The sequence below is a fragment of the Oncorhynchus tshawytscha genome, linkage group LG16, assembly GCF_018296145.1.
Source record: "Oncorhynchus tshawytscha isolate Ot180627B linkage group LG16, Otsh_v2.0, whole genome shotgun sequence".
In the NCBI taxonomy this organism is placed as follows: Eukaryota; Metazoa; Chordata; class Actinopteri; order Salmoniformes; family Salmonidae; genus Oncorhynchus; species Oncorhynchus tshawytscha.
This window is the reverse complement of record NC_056444.1, coordinates 84,254,526-84,271,761: the sequence shown is the minus strand read 5'-3', so window position 1 is coordinate 84,271,761 and position 17,236 is coordinate 84,254,526. Positions and strand designations below refer to the sequence as shown.

General features: G+C 44.4%; 1 protein-coding gene across 2 annotated transcripts in view; it reads left to right on the top strand.

The window, feature by feature from the left end:
• The window catches only part of rgs19 (regulator of G protein signaling 19), a 169,520-nt gene that overhangs the window by 84,271 nt on the left and 68,013 nt on the right, over window positions 1-17,236 (top strand). For both annotated transcript variants that reach the window (XM_042299812.1, XM_042299813.1), the window contains exon 2: window positions 5,117-5,230. In XM_042299812.1, coding sequence (XP_042155746.1) covers window positions 5,216-5,230 — 15 coding nt within the window. In that variant the 5' untranslated portion in view covers window positions 5,117-5,215. The remainder of the gene's footprint in view (window positions 1-5,116; window positions 5,231-17,236) is intronic.

The window sequence follows — 17,236 nt, the reverse complement described above, 5'->3', positions numbered from 1 at the left end:
AAGTAGAGAGGCTATATATAGTAGAGAGGCTATACACAGTAGAGAGGCTATATACAGTAGAGAGGCTATATACAGTAGAGAGGCTATATACAGTAGAGAGGCTATATACAGTAGAGAGGCTATATACATTAGAGAGGCTATAAAAGTAGAGAGGCTATATAAAGTAGAGAGGCTATAAAAGTAGAGAGGCTATATATAGTAGAGAGGCTATACACAGTAGAGAGGCTACATACAGTAGAGAGGCTACATACAGTAGAGAGGCTATACACAGTAGAGAGGCTATACACAGTAGAGAGGCTACATACAGACACCGGTTATTCAGGGTGATTGAGTTAGTATGTACATGTAGATATGGTTAAAGTGACTATGCACATATGATGAACAGAGAGTAGCAGTAGCGTAAAAGAGGGGTTGGCGGGTGGTAGGTGGCGGGACACGATGCAGATAGCCTGGTTAGCCAATGTGCTGGAGCACTGGTTGGTCAGGCCAATTGAGGTAGAATGTACATGAATGTATAGTTAAAGTTAGGAGTCTAGAGGCCCTGATAATGTAGAAAAACAAGTACACACACACACACACACACACACACACACACACACACACACACACACACACACACACACACACACACACACACACACACACACACACACACACACCAACTGGTTTTGTGTATATTCTTGGTTCTGGGTGTTTGTTCTATGGTTGGTTTTGATGGGGCTCCTGTTTTCCTGCTGCTCTGTTTGCTGTGGTTTTATCTAATTCATTGGGGTAACTGGTGACTCCAGTGATTTGTTGGTGTGGTTACTGGGCGTCTTGCCGTGATTGATCTGTCCAGCTAAGTGTGGTGGGGGTTTGGTTGTTGTGGAGGTTTGGTTGTGGTTCTGCCATACCCATGCCAACCCACATTTAGAAAAATATACTAATTTATAACCTGTACCAGCCCCATTTCCCCCACCAGCAGGTACAGGCCTGTGACTTACCTTCTTCTTCTTCTCACTGAGGTCAACGGTGCATAAAGATCTCCATAGTGTTGAATCCTCAGGGTAAATGTTACGGATCAAATCGTGTAGTTGAGGGTCATGTCGTAACTTCATCTGTAACTCATTAACAGCTCTCCACATGACGATTAGGTCCTAGTGGTCTATGGCGCACATATGAAGGGTCTATGCATGAATTCTACGCAGTCAATGTAAAGTCAAATCCATTTTTACCATTCATAAAGCACTTCAAGGTCATTAACTGTACAGTGTGTCATCTGAGCTATAACACCAACATCAAGGGAAAGAGGGGGATACCACATCAGGTGTACAACTGAATGCGATTCAACTGAAATGTGTCTTCCCGAATTTAACCCAACCCCTCTGAATCAGAGAGGTGCGTGCGGGGGCTGCCTTAATCTACGTCCACGTCTTCAGCGCAGTGGGTTAACTGCCTTGTTCAGGGGAAGAACGACATATCTTTACCTTGTCAGCTCGGGGGATTCGATCCAGCAACCTTTCGCTTACTGGCCCAACTTTCTAACCGTTAGGCTAGCTGCCGTTAAAGGTCTTATTTATGAATTATATGTGAAGTCAATTATATTACATATCTAAATATAGCAATATTTATCTATTATAAACAGTGAAATAACATTGTTAACTAAATGTTTCATGAGTTTTATGATGACTTTGTAATGTTTATTAACCGTGTTTGAAAAGTGTTGACATTGTGCCAGGGGCTTAGCTAGCTAGCTACATTACTGAGTAAGGGTCTTAGCTAGCTAGCTACATTACTGAGTAAGGGTCTTAGCTAGCTAGCTACATTACTGAGTAAGGGTCTTAGCTAGCTAGCTACATTACTGAGTAAGGGTGAAATGCTAGCTAGCTACATTACTGAGTAAGGGGCAAATGCTAGCTAGCTACATTACTGAGTAAGGGTCTTAGCTAGCTAGCTACATTACTGAATAAGGGGGAAATGCTAGCTAGCTACATTACTGAGTAAGGGGCAAATGCTAGCTAGCTACATTACTGAATAAGGGGGAAATGCTAGCTAGCTACATTACTGAATAAGGGTGAAATGCTAGCTAGCTACATTACTGAATGAGGGGCAAATGCTAGTTAGCTACATTACTGAGTAATGGTGAAATGCTAGCTAGCTACATAACTGAATGAGGGGGAAATGCTAGCCAGCTCAACTACCTTGTGTTCGTACATTTTACTCACTAAAATAGTTATTGCTATATGGGTCTGAAATCGGGAATTGAATTTGAATGGTTTGAATATACATCTTTGTTAAATCCAACTGACTTAAATAAATGGGAAGTTATAATTGGCTTTACATTGACTGCATATAATTAATATATAGACCACAGTAACTTAACTGTGTTGTGGAGGAGGGCCGTTAATGAGTGATGATATGACCCTGAACTACACGATTTGATCCGTAACATTTACCCTGAGGATTCAACACTATGGAGATCTTTATGCACCGTTGACCTCAGTGAGAAGAAGAATAAGGTAAGTCACAGGCCTGTACCTGCTGGTGGGGGAAATGGGGCTGGTACAGCTTATAAATCAACGTGGTTTGGCCTTTTGACATTCACTAAGGTTACAGAGTCAATGGGGCGGCAGGGTAGCCTTGTGGTTAGAGCGTTGGCCTAGTAACCGGAAGGTTGCAAGTTCAAACCCCCGAGCTGACAAGGTACAAATCTGTCGTTAACAGGCAGTTAACCCACTGTTCCTAGGCCATAATTGAAAATAAGAATTTGTTCTTAACTGACTTGCCTAGTTAAGTAAAGGTAAAATAAAAATGTGAGGGGGCACCGGTTAGTTGAGCTAATATGTACATGTAGGTAGAGTTATTGAAGTGACTATGCATAGATGACAACAACAGAGAGTAGCAGCAGTGTAAAAAAAGGGGAGGGGGCAATGCAAATAATCTGCAAACAGAAGGTTGGTGGAATCAAGCCATATTTAGACTAGATAGTGTTAAACAAGGTTGGAATGTGAAGCAATGAAATGGGGAGTCTACTCAGCGACACTGTGAAGAATTCACGCACATTTTAGCGTTGTAAGCTCTTTTTACAGGACTGTGTTACTATATGAAATCACCTCCCCAGTCAGCCTATTGTGTGTATTGACATTCATATGTACAGCATTACTTTTTAGGATTGGGGATCAATGAAATGGGGTGTCTACTCAATACGTAAACAATTCTTTCCTCCTCAAGAGTTATCAGAACTCCAAAACATCCGCGCAGTATTGTTTTTCCTCAGGAATAGTGTTCAATACACATAGGTAGACAATACATGTGGCTCAATTCACAGTGGTTTCAGAGTCCCGCAATAAGAGCTACGACACTAATGTTCTCTGGGTGTCACTGAGTAGACTGATACCATTGATCCACAATCCATAGGTAAGGCTGTACAGTGAAATAAGTATGTATAATACATCCAGTGTGATTTTTAACAGATTTTTGTCAAATTAACAATTTATTGGCTTTTGTTGATTTTATATAACAATATTCCAACCTCGTTTAGCATGATCTATTAAATTATGGCATAATTATACTATTTGTATTCATTTGCATCACTGTCAATGACAGACTTTTATTTTGAAGGCTAACCGCAAAGTCCACTATTGTGGCTAATCCTTATTGTGGCTAGCTTCACATAGATAGGTCCGACCACCATTAAATAAGATCTCTCTTATAAATTAGGGTTATTTTAGGTGATGACACCTAGCTATATAGTTAGCTAGCTAACTATAGCTACTGAAACAGATTATGTCGTTTTGCTATGTTTTGGGGGAAGCACATTGTTTGCCTCCATGAGCTAGCTAGCTTTCTTTTATGACCAGCACTGTAGGTGCGAGAGACAACTTTGCCAGCATCATAGCAGACGTATCAATGAATCGTTGTGACATATAAAATACAAGTGATAGTGTAATCAATGTGTCAACTGCTCCCTTCACACAACAGTGCAAACTGGCCCTAACCAGAATATAAAAGAGGAGTGGGAGGCCCCGGTGCACAACTGAGCAAGAGGACAAGTACATGAAGGGACTAGTACACAGCATTGTACGAGATCTTCAGTTTTTTTGGCAATTTCTCGCATAGAATAGCCGTAATTTCTTAGAACAAGAATAGACTTTTAAAAGAAAGTTATTTGTTTCTGGACATTTTGAGACTGTAATCGAATCCACAAATGCTGATGCTCCAGATACTTAACTAGTCAAAAGAAGGCCCGTTTTATTGCTTCTTTAATCAAGCACATAATTAACATAATTGCAAAAGGGTTTTCAAATGATAAATGATTATTTTAAAATGATAAACTTGGATTAGCTAACACAACGTGCCATTGGAACACAGGAGTGATGGTTGCTGATAATGTGCCTCTGTGCACCTATGTAGATATTCCATTAAAAATCTGCAGTTTCCAGCTACAATAGTAATTTACAACATTAACCATGTCTACACTGTATTTCTGATCAATTTGATGTTATTTTAATACTATATATTACTATTATATATTATTACAATGTATTACTAATATATATTACTACTATATATTACTAATATATTACTACTATATATTACTAATATATTACTATTATATATTACTACTATATATTACTAATATATTACTACTATATATTACTAATATATTACTATTATATATTACTACTATGTTACTATTATATATTACTATTATATATTATACTATATATTACTATTATATATTACTCCTGTATATTACTATTATATATTACTACTATATATTACTATTATATATTACTTCTATATATTACTACTATATATTACTATTATATATATTACTTCTATATGTTACTACTATATGTTACTACTATATATTACTATTATATATTACTTCTATATATTACTATCATATATTACTACTATATATTACTATTACTATTATATATTACTTCTATATATTACTTACAGCATTTTTCTCTCTCTCCCTTTGTTTACATGTCTGTTTGTGTGTACATGTATGTGATTGTGTGTACATGTATGTGATTGTGTGTACATGTATGTGATTGTGTGTACATGTATGTGATTGTGTGTACATGTATGTGATTGTGTGCATGTATTCATGTGTGTGTCCATGAAGGAGAGGTCCGTGGCCAAAGGGGGGATGACATGCGTGTTCCCAGGCTGTTAACATCGCTGAGGATTATAAGACTATTAGACTGCCAAGAGCTGTCAAGCCATGATGGACATACTGGTAACTTAACCTAACGTCTGTCTCTCTCTCTCTCTCTCTCTCTCTCTCTCATATATACAGTGTTTTAACAATGTACAAATGGTAAAGGACACAAGATAAAATAAATAAGCATAAATATGGGTTGTATTTACAATGGTGTGTGTTCTTCACTGGTTGCCCTTTTCTTGTGGCAACAGGTCACAAATCTTGCTGCTGTGATGGCACACTGTGGAATTTCACCCAGTAGATATGGGAGTTTTTCAAAATTGGATTTGTTTTCGAATTCTTTGTGGATCTGTGTAATCTGAGGGAAATATGTCTCTCTAATATGGTCATACATTTGGCAGCAGGTTAGGAAGTGCAGCTCAGTTTCCACCTTATTTTGTGGGCAGTGAGCACATAGCCTGTCTTCTCTTGAGAGCCATGTCTGCCTACGGCGGCCTTTCTCAATAGCAAGGCTATGCTCACTGAGTCTGTACATAGTCAAAGCTTTCCTTAATTTTGGGTCAGTCACAGTGGTCAGGTATTCTGCCGCTGTGTACTCTCTGTGTAGGGCCAAATAGCATTCTAGTTTGCTGTTTTTTTGTTAATTCTTTCCAATGTGTCAAGTAATTATCTCTATTCTCAATTCAATTTCAATTCAATTTAAGGGCTGTATTGGCATGGGAAACATATGTTAACATTGCCAAAGCAAGTGAACTAGATAATAAACAAAAGTTAAATAAACAATAACAATTACTGGTAAACATTACACTCAGAAAAGTTCCTAGAAGATAAAAACATTATTAATGTCATAATATGTGCAAATAGTTAAAGAACAAAAGGCAAAATAAATAAACATAAATATGGGTTGTATTTACAATGGTGTTTGTTCTTCACTGGTGTGATGGCACACTGTGGTATTTCACCCAATAGATAGATTTGGGTTTGTCTGTAACGGTTCTCTTGTGGTGAAGGAGAGTCGGACCAAAATGCAGCGTGTAGATTGCGATCCATAATTTAATAAACAAACGTAACACGAATCTAAATACAAACACTACAAAAAACTATAAACGTAACGAAAACCGAAACAGCCTATACTTGTGTAACTTAACACATAGACAGGAACAAGGACACTAAGGACAATCACCCACGACAAACTCAAAGAATATGGCTGCCTAAATATGGTTCCCAATCAGAGACAACGATAAACACCTGCCTCTGATTGAGAACCACTCCAGGCAGCCATAGACTTTGCTAGATAACTCCACTAGCTACAATCCCAATACATACACACCAAAACCCCAAGACAAAACACACCATAATACAAAAACCCCATGCCACACCCTGGCCTGACCCAATACATGAAGAAAAACACAAAATACTTAGACCAGGGCGTGACAGAACCCCCCCCCCTAAGGTGCGGACTACCGAACGCACCTCAAAACAATAGGGAGGGTCCGGGTGGGCGTCTGTCCATGGTGGCGGCTCCGGCGCGGGACGTGGAACCCACTCAGTCAATGTCTTAGTCCCCTCTCCTCGCGTCCCTGGATAGTCCACCCTCGCCGCCGACCATGGCCTAGTAGTCCTCACCCAGAAACCCACTGGACTGAGGAGCAGATCGGGACTGAAGGACAGCTCGGGACTGAGGGGAAGCTCAGGAGTGAGGGGAAGCTCGGGAGTGAGGGGAAGCTCGGGAGTGAGAGAAAGCTCGGGAGTGAGAGAAAGCTCGGGAGTGAGAGAAAGCTCGGGAGTGAGAGAAAGCTCAGGCAGGTAGGTAGATCTACCAGATCCTGGCTGGCTGGTGGTTTCAGCAGATCCTGGCTGACTGGCAGATCCTGGCTGACTGGCAGATCCTGGCTGATCTGGCGGATCCTGGCTGATCTGGCGGATCCTGGCCGACTGGCAGTTCTGGCAGATCCCGGCCGACTGGCAGTTCTGGCAGATCCCGGCCGACTGGCGGATCCGGAAGAGTCTGGTTGACTGGCAGATCCGGAAGAGTCTGGTTGACTGGCAGATCCGGAAGAGTCTGGTTGACTGGCAGATCCGGAAGAGTCTGGTTGACTGGCAGATCCGGAAGAGTCTGGTTGACTGGCAGATCCGGAAGAGTCTGGTTGACTGGCAGATCCGGAAGAGTCTGGTTGACTGGCAGATCCGGAAGAGTCTGGTTGACTGGCAGATCCGGAAGAGTCTGGTTGACTGGCAGATCCGGAAGAGTCTGGTTGACTGGCAGATCCGGAAGAGTCTGGTTGACTGGCAGATCCGGAAGAGTCTGGTTGACTGGCAGATCCGGAAGCGTCTGGTTGACTGGCAGATCCGGAAGAGTCTGGTTGACTGGCAGATCCGGAAGAGTCTGGTTGACTGGCAGATCCGGAAGAGTCTGGTTGACTGGCAGATCCGGAAGAGTCTGGCTGACTGGCAGATCTGGAAGAGTCTGGCTGACTGGCAGATCTGGAAGAGTCTGGTTGACTGGCAGATCTGGAAGAGTCTGGCTGACTGGCAGATCTGGAAGAGTCTGGCTGACTGGCAGATCTGGAAGAGTCTGGCTGACTGGCAGATCTGGAAGAGTCTGGCTGACTGGTGGATCTGGCAGCTCCGTGCAGACTGGCAGCTCCTTGCAGACTGGCAGCTCCTTGCAGACTGGCAGCTCCTTGCAGACTGGCAGCTCCTTACAGACTGGCAGCTCCGTGCAGACTGGCAGCTCCGTGCAGACTGGCAGCTCCTTGCAGACTGGCAGCTCCTTGCAGACTGGCAGCTCCTTGCAGACTGACAGCTCCTTGCAGACTGACAGCTCCGTGCAGACTGGCAGCTCCTTGCAGACTGGCAGCTCCTTGCAGACTGGCAGCTCCTTGCAGACTGGCAGCTCTGGCTGCTCCATGCAGACTGACAGCTCTGGCTGCTCCATGCAGACTGACAGCTCTGGCTGCTCCATGCAGGCTGGCAGCTCTGGCTGCTCCATGCAGACTGACATCTCTGGCTGCTCTATGCAGACTGACAGCTCTGGCTGCTCCATGCCAGCTGGCAGCTCTGGCTTCTCCATGCAGGCTGGCAGCTCTGGCTGCTCCATGCAGGCTGGCAGCTCTGGCTGCGCTGAACAGGCGGGAGACTCCGGCAGCGCTGTAGAGGAGAAAGGCTCTGGCTGCGCTGAACAGGCGGGAGACTCCGGCAGCGCAGGAGAGGAGAAAGGCTCCGGCAGCGCTGGAGAGGCGAGGCGCACTGTAGGCCTGATGCGTGGTGCTGGAACTGGTGGTACTGAACCAAGGACACGCACAGGAAGCCTGGTGCGGGGAGCTGCTAACGGAGGGCTGGGGTGTGGAGGTGGCACAGGATGGGCTAGACCGTGAAGGCGTACTGGAGATCTTGAGAGCAGTGCTGGCACAGGACGTGCAAGGCTAGGGATGTGCACAGGAGGCCTGGTGCGTGAGGCTGGCATCAACTTCACCAGCCGACTAACACGCACCTCAGGACGATTATGGAGAGCTAACCCAGGTGCCATCAAATCCCCGACACGTTCCGTCGGGCGAATTCCATGCAAAAAGCACCAACACAGCAACTCCCTCAATTCTCTCTCCTCCAATTTCCCCATTAACTCCTTCACAGTCTCTGTTTCGCTCACCTCCAACACCGGCTCTGGTTCTGGTCTCCTCCTTGGCTCCTCACGATAAACAGGGAGAGTTGGCTCAGGTCTGACTCCTGACTCTGCCACACTCTCCCTGAGCCCCCCCCCAAGAAATTTTTGGGGCTGATTCTCAGGCTTCCTTCCGAGTCGCCGTGCTGCCTCCTCATACCGGCGCCTCTCCGCTTTCGCCGCCTCCAGTTCTTCTTTGGGGCGGCGATATTCTCCAGGCTGAGCCCAGGGTCCTTCTCCGTTTAGGATTTCCTCCCATGTCCAGAAATCCTTATAGCGCATCTCCTCTTTGGGCTGCTCCTGCCTGTTGACACGCTGCTTGGTCCATTGGTGGTGGGTGATTCTGTTACGGTTCTCTTTTGGTGAAGGAGAGTCAGACCAAAATGCAGCGTGTAGATTGCGATCCATAATTTAATAAACAAACGTAACACAAATCTAAATACAAACACTACAAAAACAATAAACGTAACGAAAACCGAAACAGCCTATACTTGTGAAACTTAACACATAGACAGGAACAAGGACACTAAGGACAATCACCCACGACAAACTCAAAGAATATGGCTGCCTAAATATGGTTCCCAATCAGAGACAACGATAAACACCTGCCTCTGATTGAGAACCACTCCAGGCAGCCATAGACTTTGCTAGATAACTCCACTAGCTACAATCCCAATACATACACACCAAAACCCCAAGACAAAACACACCACAATACAAAAACCCCATGCCACACCCTGGCCTGACCCAATACATGAAGAAAAACACAAAATACTTAGACCAGGGCGTGACATTGTCTTCAAATTCTTTGTGGATCTGTTTAATCTGAGAGAAATATGTGTCTCTAATATGGTCATACATTTGGCAGGAGGTTAGGAAGTGCAGCTCAGTTTCCACCTCATTTTGTGGGCAGTGTGCACATAGCCTGTCTTCTCTTGAGAGCCATGTCTGCCTACGGTGGCCTTTCTAAATACCAAGGCTATGCTCACTGAGTCTGTACATAGTCAAAGCTTTCTTTAAGTTTGGGTCAGTCAAAGTGGACAGGTATTCTGCCACTGTGTACTCTCTGTTTAGGGCCAAATAGCATTCTAGTTTGCTCTGTTTTTTGACAATTATCTTTTTGATTTCTCATGATTTGGCATGCAGAGTCTCAATTGGGTGTTTGTCCCATTTTGTGAAGTCTTGGTTGGTGAGCGGACCCCAGACCTCACAACCATAAAGGGCAATGGCTTCTTTAACTGATTCAAGTATTTTTAGCCAGATCCTAATCGGTATGTTGAATTTTATGTTCCTTTTGATGGCATAGAAAGCCCTTCTTGCCTTGTCTCTTAGCTCATTCACAGCTTTGTGGATGTTACCTGTGGCGCTGATGTTTAGGCTGAGGTATGTATAGTTTTATGTGTGCTCTAGGGCAACGGTGTCTAGATGGAATTTTTGGAACACCATTATTTTTGTCTTACTGAGATTTACTGTCAGGGCCTTCCGGTTACTAGTCCAACGCTCTAACCACTAGGCTACCCTGCCGGTGGACTTGGGGGGGTGTTGATTGGTTGGGGTGTGGGCATGGTTGACTTGGGGGGTGTTGATTGGTTGGGGTGTGGGCATGGTTGACTTGGGGGTGTTGATTGGTTGGGGTGTGGGCATGGTTGACTTGGGGGGTGTTGATTGGTTGGGGTGTGGGCATGGTTGACCTGGGGGAGGTGTTGATTGGTTGGGGTGTGGATGTAAGTCCTGTCGGCGTGGGTTCGAGGGTGTCTATTGATCTGTTGCTCCTGTGTGAGGTGTGTGGGCTGCGGTTGAGGGCGATGTTCTTTAGTGTCCGGGCGAAGGCCAAAGGGCGAAGGTGGTTGTAGAGGTGGACCTGGTCGTAAAAGGCTGATGTAGACTACTGACTCCTCAGTATAATGTAGACTAGTATAATGTAGACTACTGACTGGTGGCCACTGCTGCTTGTAGAGGTGGACCTGGTCGTAAAAGGCTGTTCAAGTCCAGGGTGGAGTGGCAGGTCAGGTAGACATTTGGTTTTGGAGGCACAGTCATGGGAAATACTTGTGTTTACCCGCTAGTATGTTAGCAGGGTGGAGATAACCACTTGTATGTTAGCAGGGTGGAGATAACCACTTGTATGTTAGCAGGGTGGAGATAACCACTTGTATGTTAGCAGGGTGGAGATAACCACTTGTATGTTAGCAGGGTGGAGATAACCACTTGTATGGTAGCAGGGTGGAGATAACCACTTGTATGTTAGCAGGGTGGAGATAACCACTTGTATGGTAGCAGGGTGGAGATAACCACTTGTATGGTAGCAGGGTGGAGATAACCACTTGTATGGTAGCAGGGTGGAGATAACCAATTGTATGGTAGCAGGGTGGAGATAACCAATTGTATGGTAGCAGGGTGGAAGTCTTTTTGTGGTAGCAGGGTGGAGATAACCACTTGTGCGTTGGGGTAAAGTAGAAGAAGCCTTTTCAATCACTCCCTTTCCTGCTGTGTTCTCAGGTTGTTTGTGCCTGTGTGTATTATCATGTGGCTGGGTGACCCTAGTTGGTCCTCAGACAGAAGGTCTAGGTCGAGCTGGGTGTTTGGACACCAGAGTTTAGTTTATTTTCTTGTATAAATTTCCCATCCCATAATGGAGTACAATCTGTGGTTGTGTATGTCCTCAGTGGGTGTGGGAGGGTTGTCAGTGGGGGGGTTGTTCTCTCTCTCTGTCTCTCTCTCTGTCTCTGTCTCTCTCTCTCTCTCTCTCTCTCTCTCTCTCTCTTTCTCACTCTTCTCTCTCTCTCTCTCTCTCTCTCTCTCTCTCTCTCTTCTCGTTCTCTCTCTCTCTCTCTCTCTCTCTCTTTCTCACTCTTCTGTCTCTCTCTCTCTCTCTCTCTCTCCCTTTCTACTTTTCTCTACTTTTGAAACTGAATGTTATAATTTCATCAACCAAACCTAACTTTAGGGAACCTGAGAGAACAAATAGAGAGAGAGAGAGAGAGAGAGAGAGATGTACAACTGAGAAAAGAATAGAGAGAGAGAGAAATAGATAGATGTACAACTGAGAAAAGAACAGAGAGAGAGAGAGAGAGAGAGAGAGAGAGAGAGAGAGAGAGAGAGAGAGAGAGAGACAGAGAGAGAGAGACAGAGACAGAGAGAGAGAGAGAGACAGAGAGACAGAGAGACAGAGAGAGGGAGAGAGGGAGAGAGAGAGAGAGAGAGAGAGAGAGAGAGAGAGAGAGAGAGAGAGAGAGGAGAGACAGAGAGAGGAGAGAGAGAGAGAGAGAGAGAGAGAGAGAGAGAGAGACAGAGAGGGAGAGACAGAGAGACAGAGAGGGAGAGAGGGAGAGACAGAGAGACAGAGAGACAGAGAGACAGAGAGACAGAGAGACAGAGAGAGGAGAGAGGGAGAGAGAGAGAGACAGAGAGACAGAGAGCAGGGAGGGAGAGAGAGAGACAGAGAGGGAGAGACAGAGAGACAGAGATGGAGAGAGGGAGAGAGAGAGAGACAGAGAGACAGAGAGAGACAGAGAGAGAGAGAGAGAGACAGAGAGACAGAGAGGGAGAGAGAGAGAGAGAGAGAGAGAGAGAGAGAGGAGAGAGGGAGAGAGAGAGAGAGAGAGAGAGAGAGAGAGAGAGATAGAGATATGTGGCTAAACAAACAGGAAGCAGCCCTGGTCAAAAGTAAGATAGTAGTGCATAAAGCCTGGGACAGATTCAAAGTGCTTTATTTGATGTCTTTGCATCCAGTATGAAGGAAGGTAGTTTCTTACCGATGCTACAGATGTAGGATCTTGATTTGAGCCAGTTTGCAGGGAAAATAATCCTACAGCACTCAGGAAGTGAGTTATTATTGTGCCTTGCAAAATTATTTATCCCCCTTGGCTTTTTCTCCTAGTTTGTTGCATTTCAACCTGTAATTTAATCCACTGTATGTAATTCATTAACATGTTTGAAGGGGTTGATACACTTTTCATGAGGAAAAATCTATTCTGGAATTTTAAAGTGGAAATTACAAACTTCAAAAAGCTTTTTAAACCCTAAACCTGTGGCCTGGCAAAAAAACTGGAAGTCTGCTAGCTGGAAGTCTGCTAGCTGGAAGTCTGCTAGCTGGAAGTCTGCTAGCTGGAAGTCTGTTAGCTGGAAGTCTGCTAACTGGAAGTCTGCTAGCTGGAAGTCTGCTAGCTGGAAGTCTGCTAGCTGGAAGTCTGCTAGCTGCGTACTAGTTGTACCCAAGGACTTCCAGTCTTTGTGCTAAACTAGTTTGCCAAAATCCCAAACTATCCCTTTAAACAACAAGTGTCAATTTGAGGTATTTTGTGTTTGACCAGGCCGATAATCTTCTTCTTCTCCTATTGGAGGGCAACTCTGACTGACTGCTTTGACTGAGTCATGATCTATTTATATATAAACCTTGATATTATGGTGTGTCTTTTCCCTTCACCCCCCTCTCTCTCTCTCTGTCTCTGTCTCTCTCTCTCTCTCTCTCTCTCTCTCTCTCTCTCTCTCTCTCTCTCTCTCTCACTCCTCTCTCTCTCGCTCTCTCTCTCTTCTTTCTCTCCTCTCTCTTTGTCATGTCAGTGGATGAATGTCACGCTTTCTTAATCTGTAATACCTCTCTTTCTCTCCCGTGCAAATGAAAGTCACTTAATGTTATTCTGTGATGGTTTCCTCAGTTTCCTCTGACGCGTGGCTAGGGTGAGGTAGGGTAGTATAAAGTAGTAAGCAGAAGTCTTGAGGTCGGTGAGTGATGACTGTCTCTGTCTCTCCCCCTGCAGCACAGGAAGAGGGAGTGGAGGGTGTGTGGAACACACACAGAGACGTAGCAGTAGTGACATTGGAGAGTTATGACACATTCTGCATTATTTGGGGTTGTGTAAAACCTATTGAGCAGGAAACATATTGAGCAACAAACAACCCCTCTCCCTCTCCTCTCCTCTCCTCCTCTCCCTCCTCTCCTCTCCTCTCCTCTCCTCCTCTCCTCTCCTCTCCTCTCCTCTCCTCTCCCTCCTCCTCTCCTCTCCTCTCCTCTCCTCTCCTCTCCCTCCCTCCTCTCCTCTCTTCTCCTCTTTTTCTCACAATAGTTGCGTATTTAGAGTCCACAAGCTCCACAGCTTTCAATCCCTAAATTACATTTAAATTATTTTCACATGTCCATCCCTATATATAGCTGCTGTCAACTTTCCCCTGTGGTTGAGAAGAGAAGAATAGAAGGAATAGTCTGCAGTAGAAAATCTAATAATCTGAAAATGACATTATTTATCTACTCAGCAGATGGCACATTCCCCTCGGGAGGTTACGACACCAACCGTGACATATTCCATTCTGATTTACTACCTTGTTATTATTTGCTTCCTGTCTTCAGGGTCCAATAGTAGCATTGGCAAGATTGTATGTGACTTAACTTTCTCTAGAATTGAGGGGATACGTTGTTGCCAAGGGTTACATAAGTTGTCATGTTGGTAAACGTCAAATAAAATACACATTTTATTCGTCACTTGAACCAGAATACAACAGGTGTAGTCCTTACCGCGAAACTCTTACTTTAACCAACAATGCAGATTTAAGAAAAATAAGAGTTAAGAAAATATTTGCTAAATAAACAAAAGTTTTTAAAAAATTAAAAGAGCAACAATAAAATAACAATGACGAGGCTATATACAGGGCGTACCAGTACCGAGTCATTGTGCGGGGGTACAGGTTAGTCGAAGTAATTGAAGTAATAGCATTAAAAAAAGGGGAGGGGTCAATGCAAATTGTCCGGGTCATTTGATTAGCTGTTCAGCAGTCTTATGGCTTGGGGGTAGAAGCTGTTAAAGTTAGCGAGGGAGATATGAGTCTCCTGCTTCAGTGATTTTTGCAATTCGTTCCAGTCATTGGCAGCAAAGAACTGGAAGGAAAGGCGGCCACTGGATGACCAGTGAGATATACCTGCTGGAGTGCTGCTATGGTGACCAGTGAGCTGAGATGAGGCGGGGCTTCACCTAGCAAAGACTTATAGATGACCTGTAGCCAGTGGGTTTGGCGACAAATATGAAGCGAAGGGCCAGCCAACAAGAGCGTACAGGTCGCAGTGGTGGGTAGTATATGGGGCTTTGGTGACAAAACGGATGGCACTGTGATAGACTGCATCCAATTTGCTGAGTATAGTGTTGGAGTCTATTTCGTAAATGACATCGCTGAAGTCAAGCATCGGTAGGATGGTCAGTTTTACGAGGGTATGTTTGGCAGCATGAGTGAAGGATGCTTTGTTGAGAAATAGGAAGCCGATTCTAGATTTAATTTTGGATTGGAGATGCTTAATGTGAGTCTGGAAGGAGAGTTTACAGTCTAACCAGACAGGTAGTTGAATTTGGGCATTTCATCCAGACTGGAAAATACTGCCCCCTGTCACCAGGAAGTTAATCATCAGCTATCAGAGCAGCTCACAGTTCATTGCACCTGTACATAGCCCATCTGTAAATAGCCCATCCAACTACCTCATCCCCATACTGTATTTATTTATTTATCTTGCTCCTTTGCACCCCAGTATCTCTACTTGCACATTCATCTTCTGCACATCTATCACTCCAGTGTTTAATTGCTATATTGTAATTATTATATTATTATTTTGCCACTATGACCTATTTATTGCTTTACCTCCCTTATCTTACCTCATTTCCACTCACTGTACATAGATTTTTTCTACTGTGTTATTGACTGTACGTTTGTTTTACTCTATGTGTAACTCTGTGTTGTTGTTTGTGTCACACTGCTTTGCTTTATCTTGGCCAGGTCGCAGTTGTAAATGAGAACTTGTTCTCATCTGGCCTACCTGGTTAAAAAAAGGTGAAATATATATATTTTTAAATAATTTCCTTTGTCTTGAACACATTGAGCTTGTTTTTTTTTGGCACAACACTTCCAGGTGTCCTCCTCCCTATAAGTTGTCTCATTGTTGTCGGTGGACAGGCTACCACTGTTGTGTCGGCAAACTTAATGAAATAGTGTTGGAGTCATGTTTGATCACGCAGTCGTGGGTGAACAGGGAGTACAGGAGGGGACTGAGCATGCACCCTTGTGGAGCTCCAGTGTTGAGGATCAGCGTGGCAGATGTGTTGTTACCTACCCTCACCACCTGGGGGGCGGCCCGTCAGGAAGTCCAGGATCCAGTTGCAGTGGGAGGTATTTAGTCCCAGGGTCCTTAGCTTAGTGATGAGCTTTGTGGGCACTATGGTGTTGAACGCTGAGCTGTAGTCAATTAAAATAATTCTCATGTGGGTGTTCCTTTTGTCCAGGTGTGAAAGGACAGTGTGGAGTGCAATAGAGATTGTATCATCTGTTGATCTGTTTGGGTGGTATGCGAATTGGAGTGGGTCTAGGGTTTCTGGAATGATGATGTTGATGTGAGCCATGACCAGCCTTTCAAAGCACTTCATGGTTACAGACGTGAGTGCTATGAGTCGGTGGTCATTTAGGCAGTTTACCTTGGTGTTGTTGGCACAGGGACTACGGTCTGCTTGAAACATGTAGGTATTACAGACTCGGACAAGGACACGTTGAAAATGTCAGTGAAGACACTTGCCAGTTGGTCAGTGCATGCTCAGAGTACACATCCTGGTAATCCATCTGGCCCTGCGGCCTTGTGAATGTTGACCTGTTTAAATTTCTTACTCACATTGAATACGGCGAGCGTGATCACATAGTCATCCGGAACATCTGGTGCTCTCATGCATGCTTTAGTGTTGCTTGCCTGGAAACGTGCAAGTCATTTAGCTCATCTGGTAGGCTTGTATCACTGGGCAGCTCTGTAGTCCATAATAGTTTGCAGGCCCTGCCACATTTGACGAGCGTTGGCGCCGGTGTAGTAGGATTCAATCTTAGTCCTGTATTTACGCTTTGCCAGTTTGATGGTTCGTCTGAGGGTTTAGCGGGATGTCTTATAAGCGTCCGTGTTAATGTCCCACTCCTTGAAAGCAGCAGCTCTTCCCTTTAGCTTAGTGCGTATGTTGCCTGTAATCCATGGCTTCTGGTTAGGGTATGTACTAGAGGTCGACCGATTAATCGGAATGGCCGATTAATTAGGGCCGATTTCAAGTTTTCATAACAATCGGAAATCTGTATTTTTTTTTACACCTTTATTTAATCCTTATTTAACTTGGCAAGTCAGTTAAGAACACATCCTTGTTTTCAATGACGGCCTAGGAATGGTGGGTTAACTGCCTCGTTCAGGGGCAGAACTACAGATTTTCACCTTGTCAGCTCGGGGGATTCAATCTTGCAACCGTACAGTTAACTAGTCCAACGCAATAACGACCTGCCTCTCTCTCGTTGCACTCCACAAGGAGACTGCCTGTTACGCGAATGCAGTAGGCCAAGGTAAGTTGCTAGCTAGTTAAACTTATCTTATAAAAAACAATCAATCATAATCACTAGTTAACTACACATGGTTGATGATA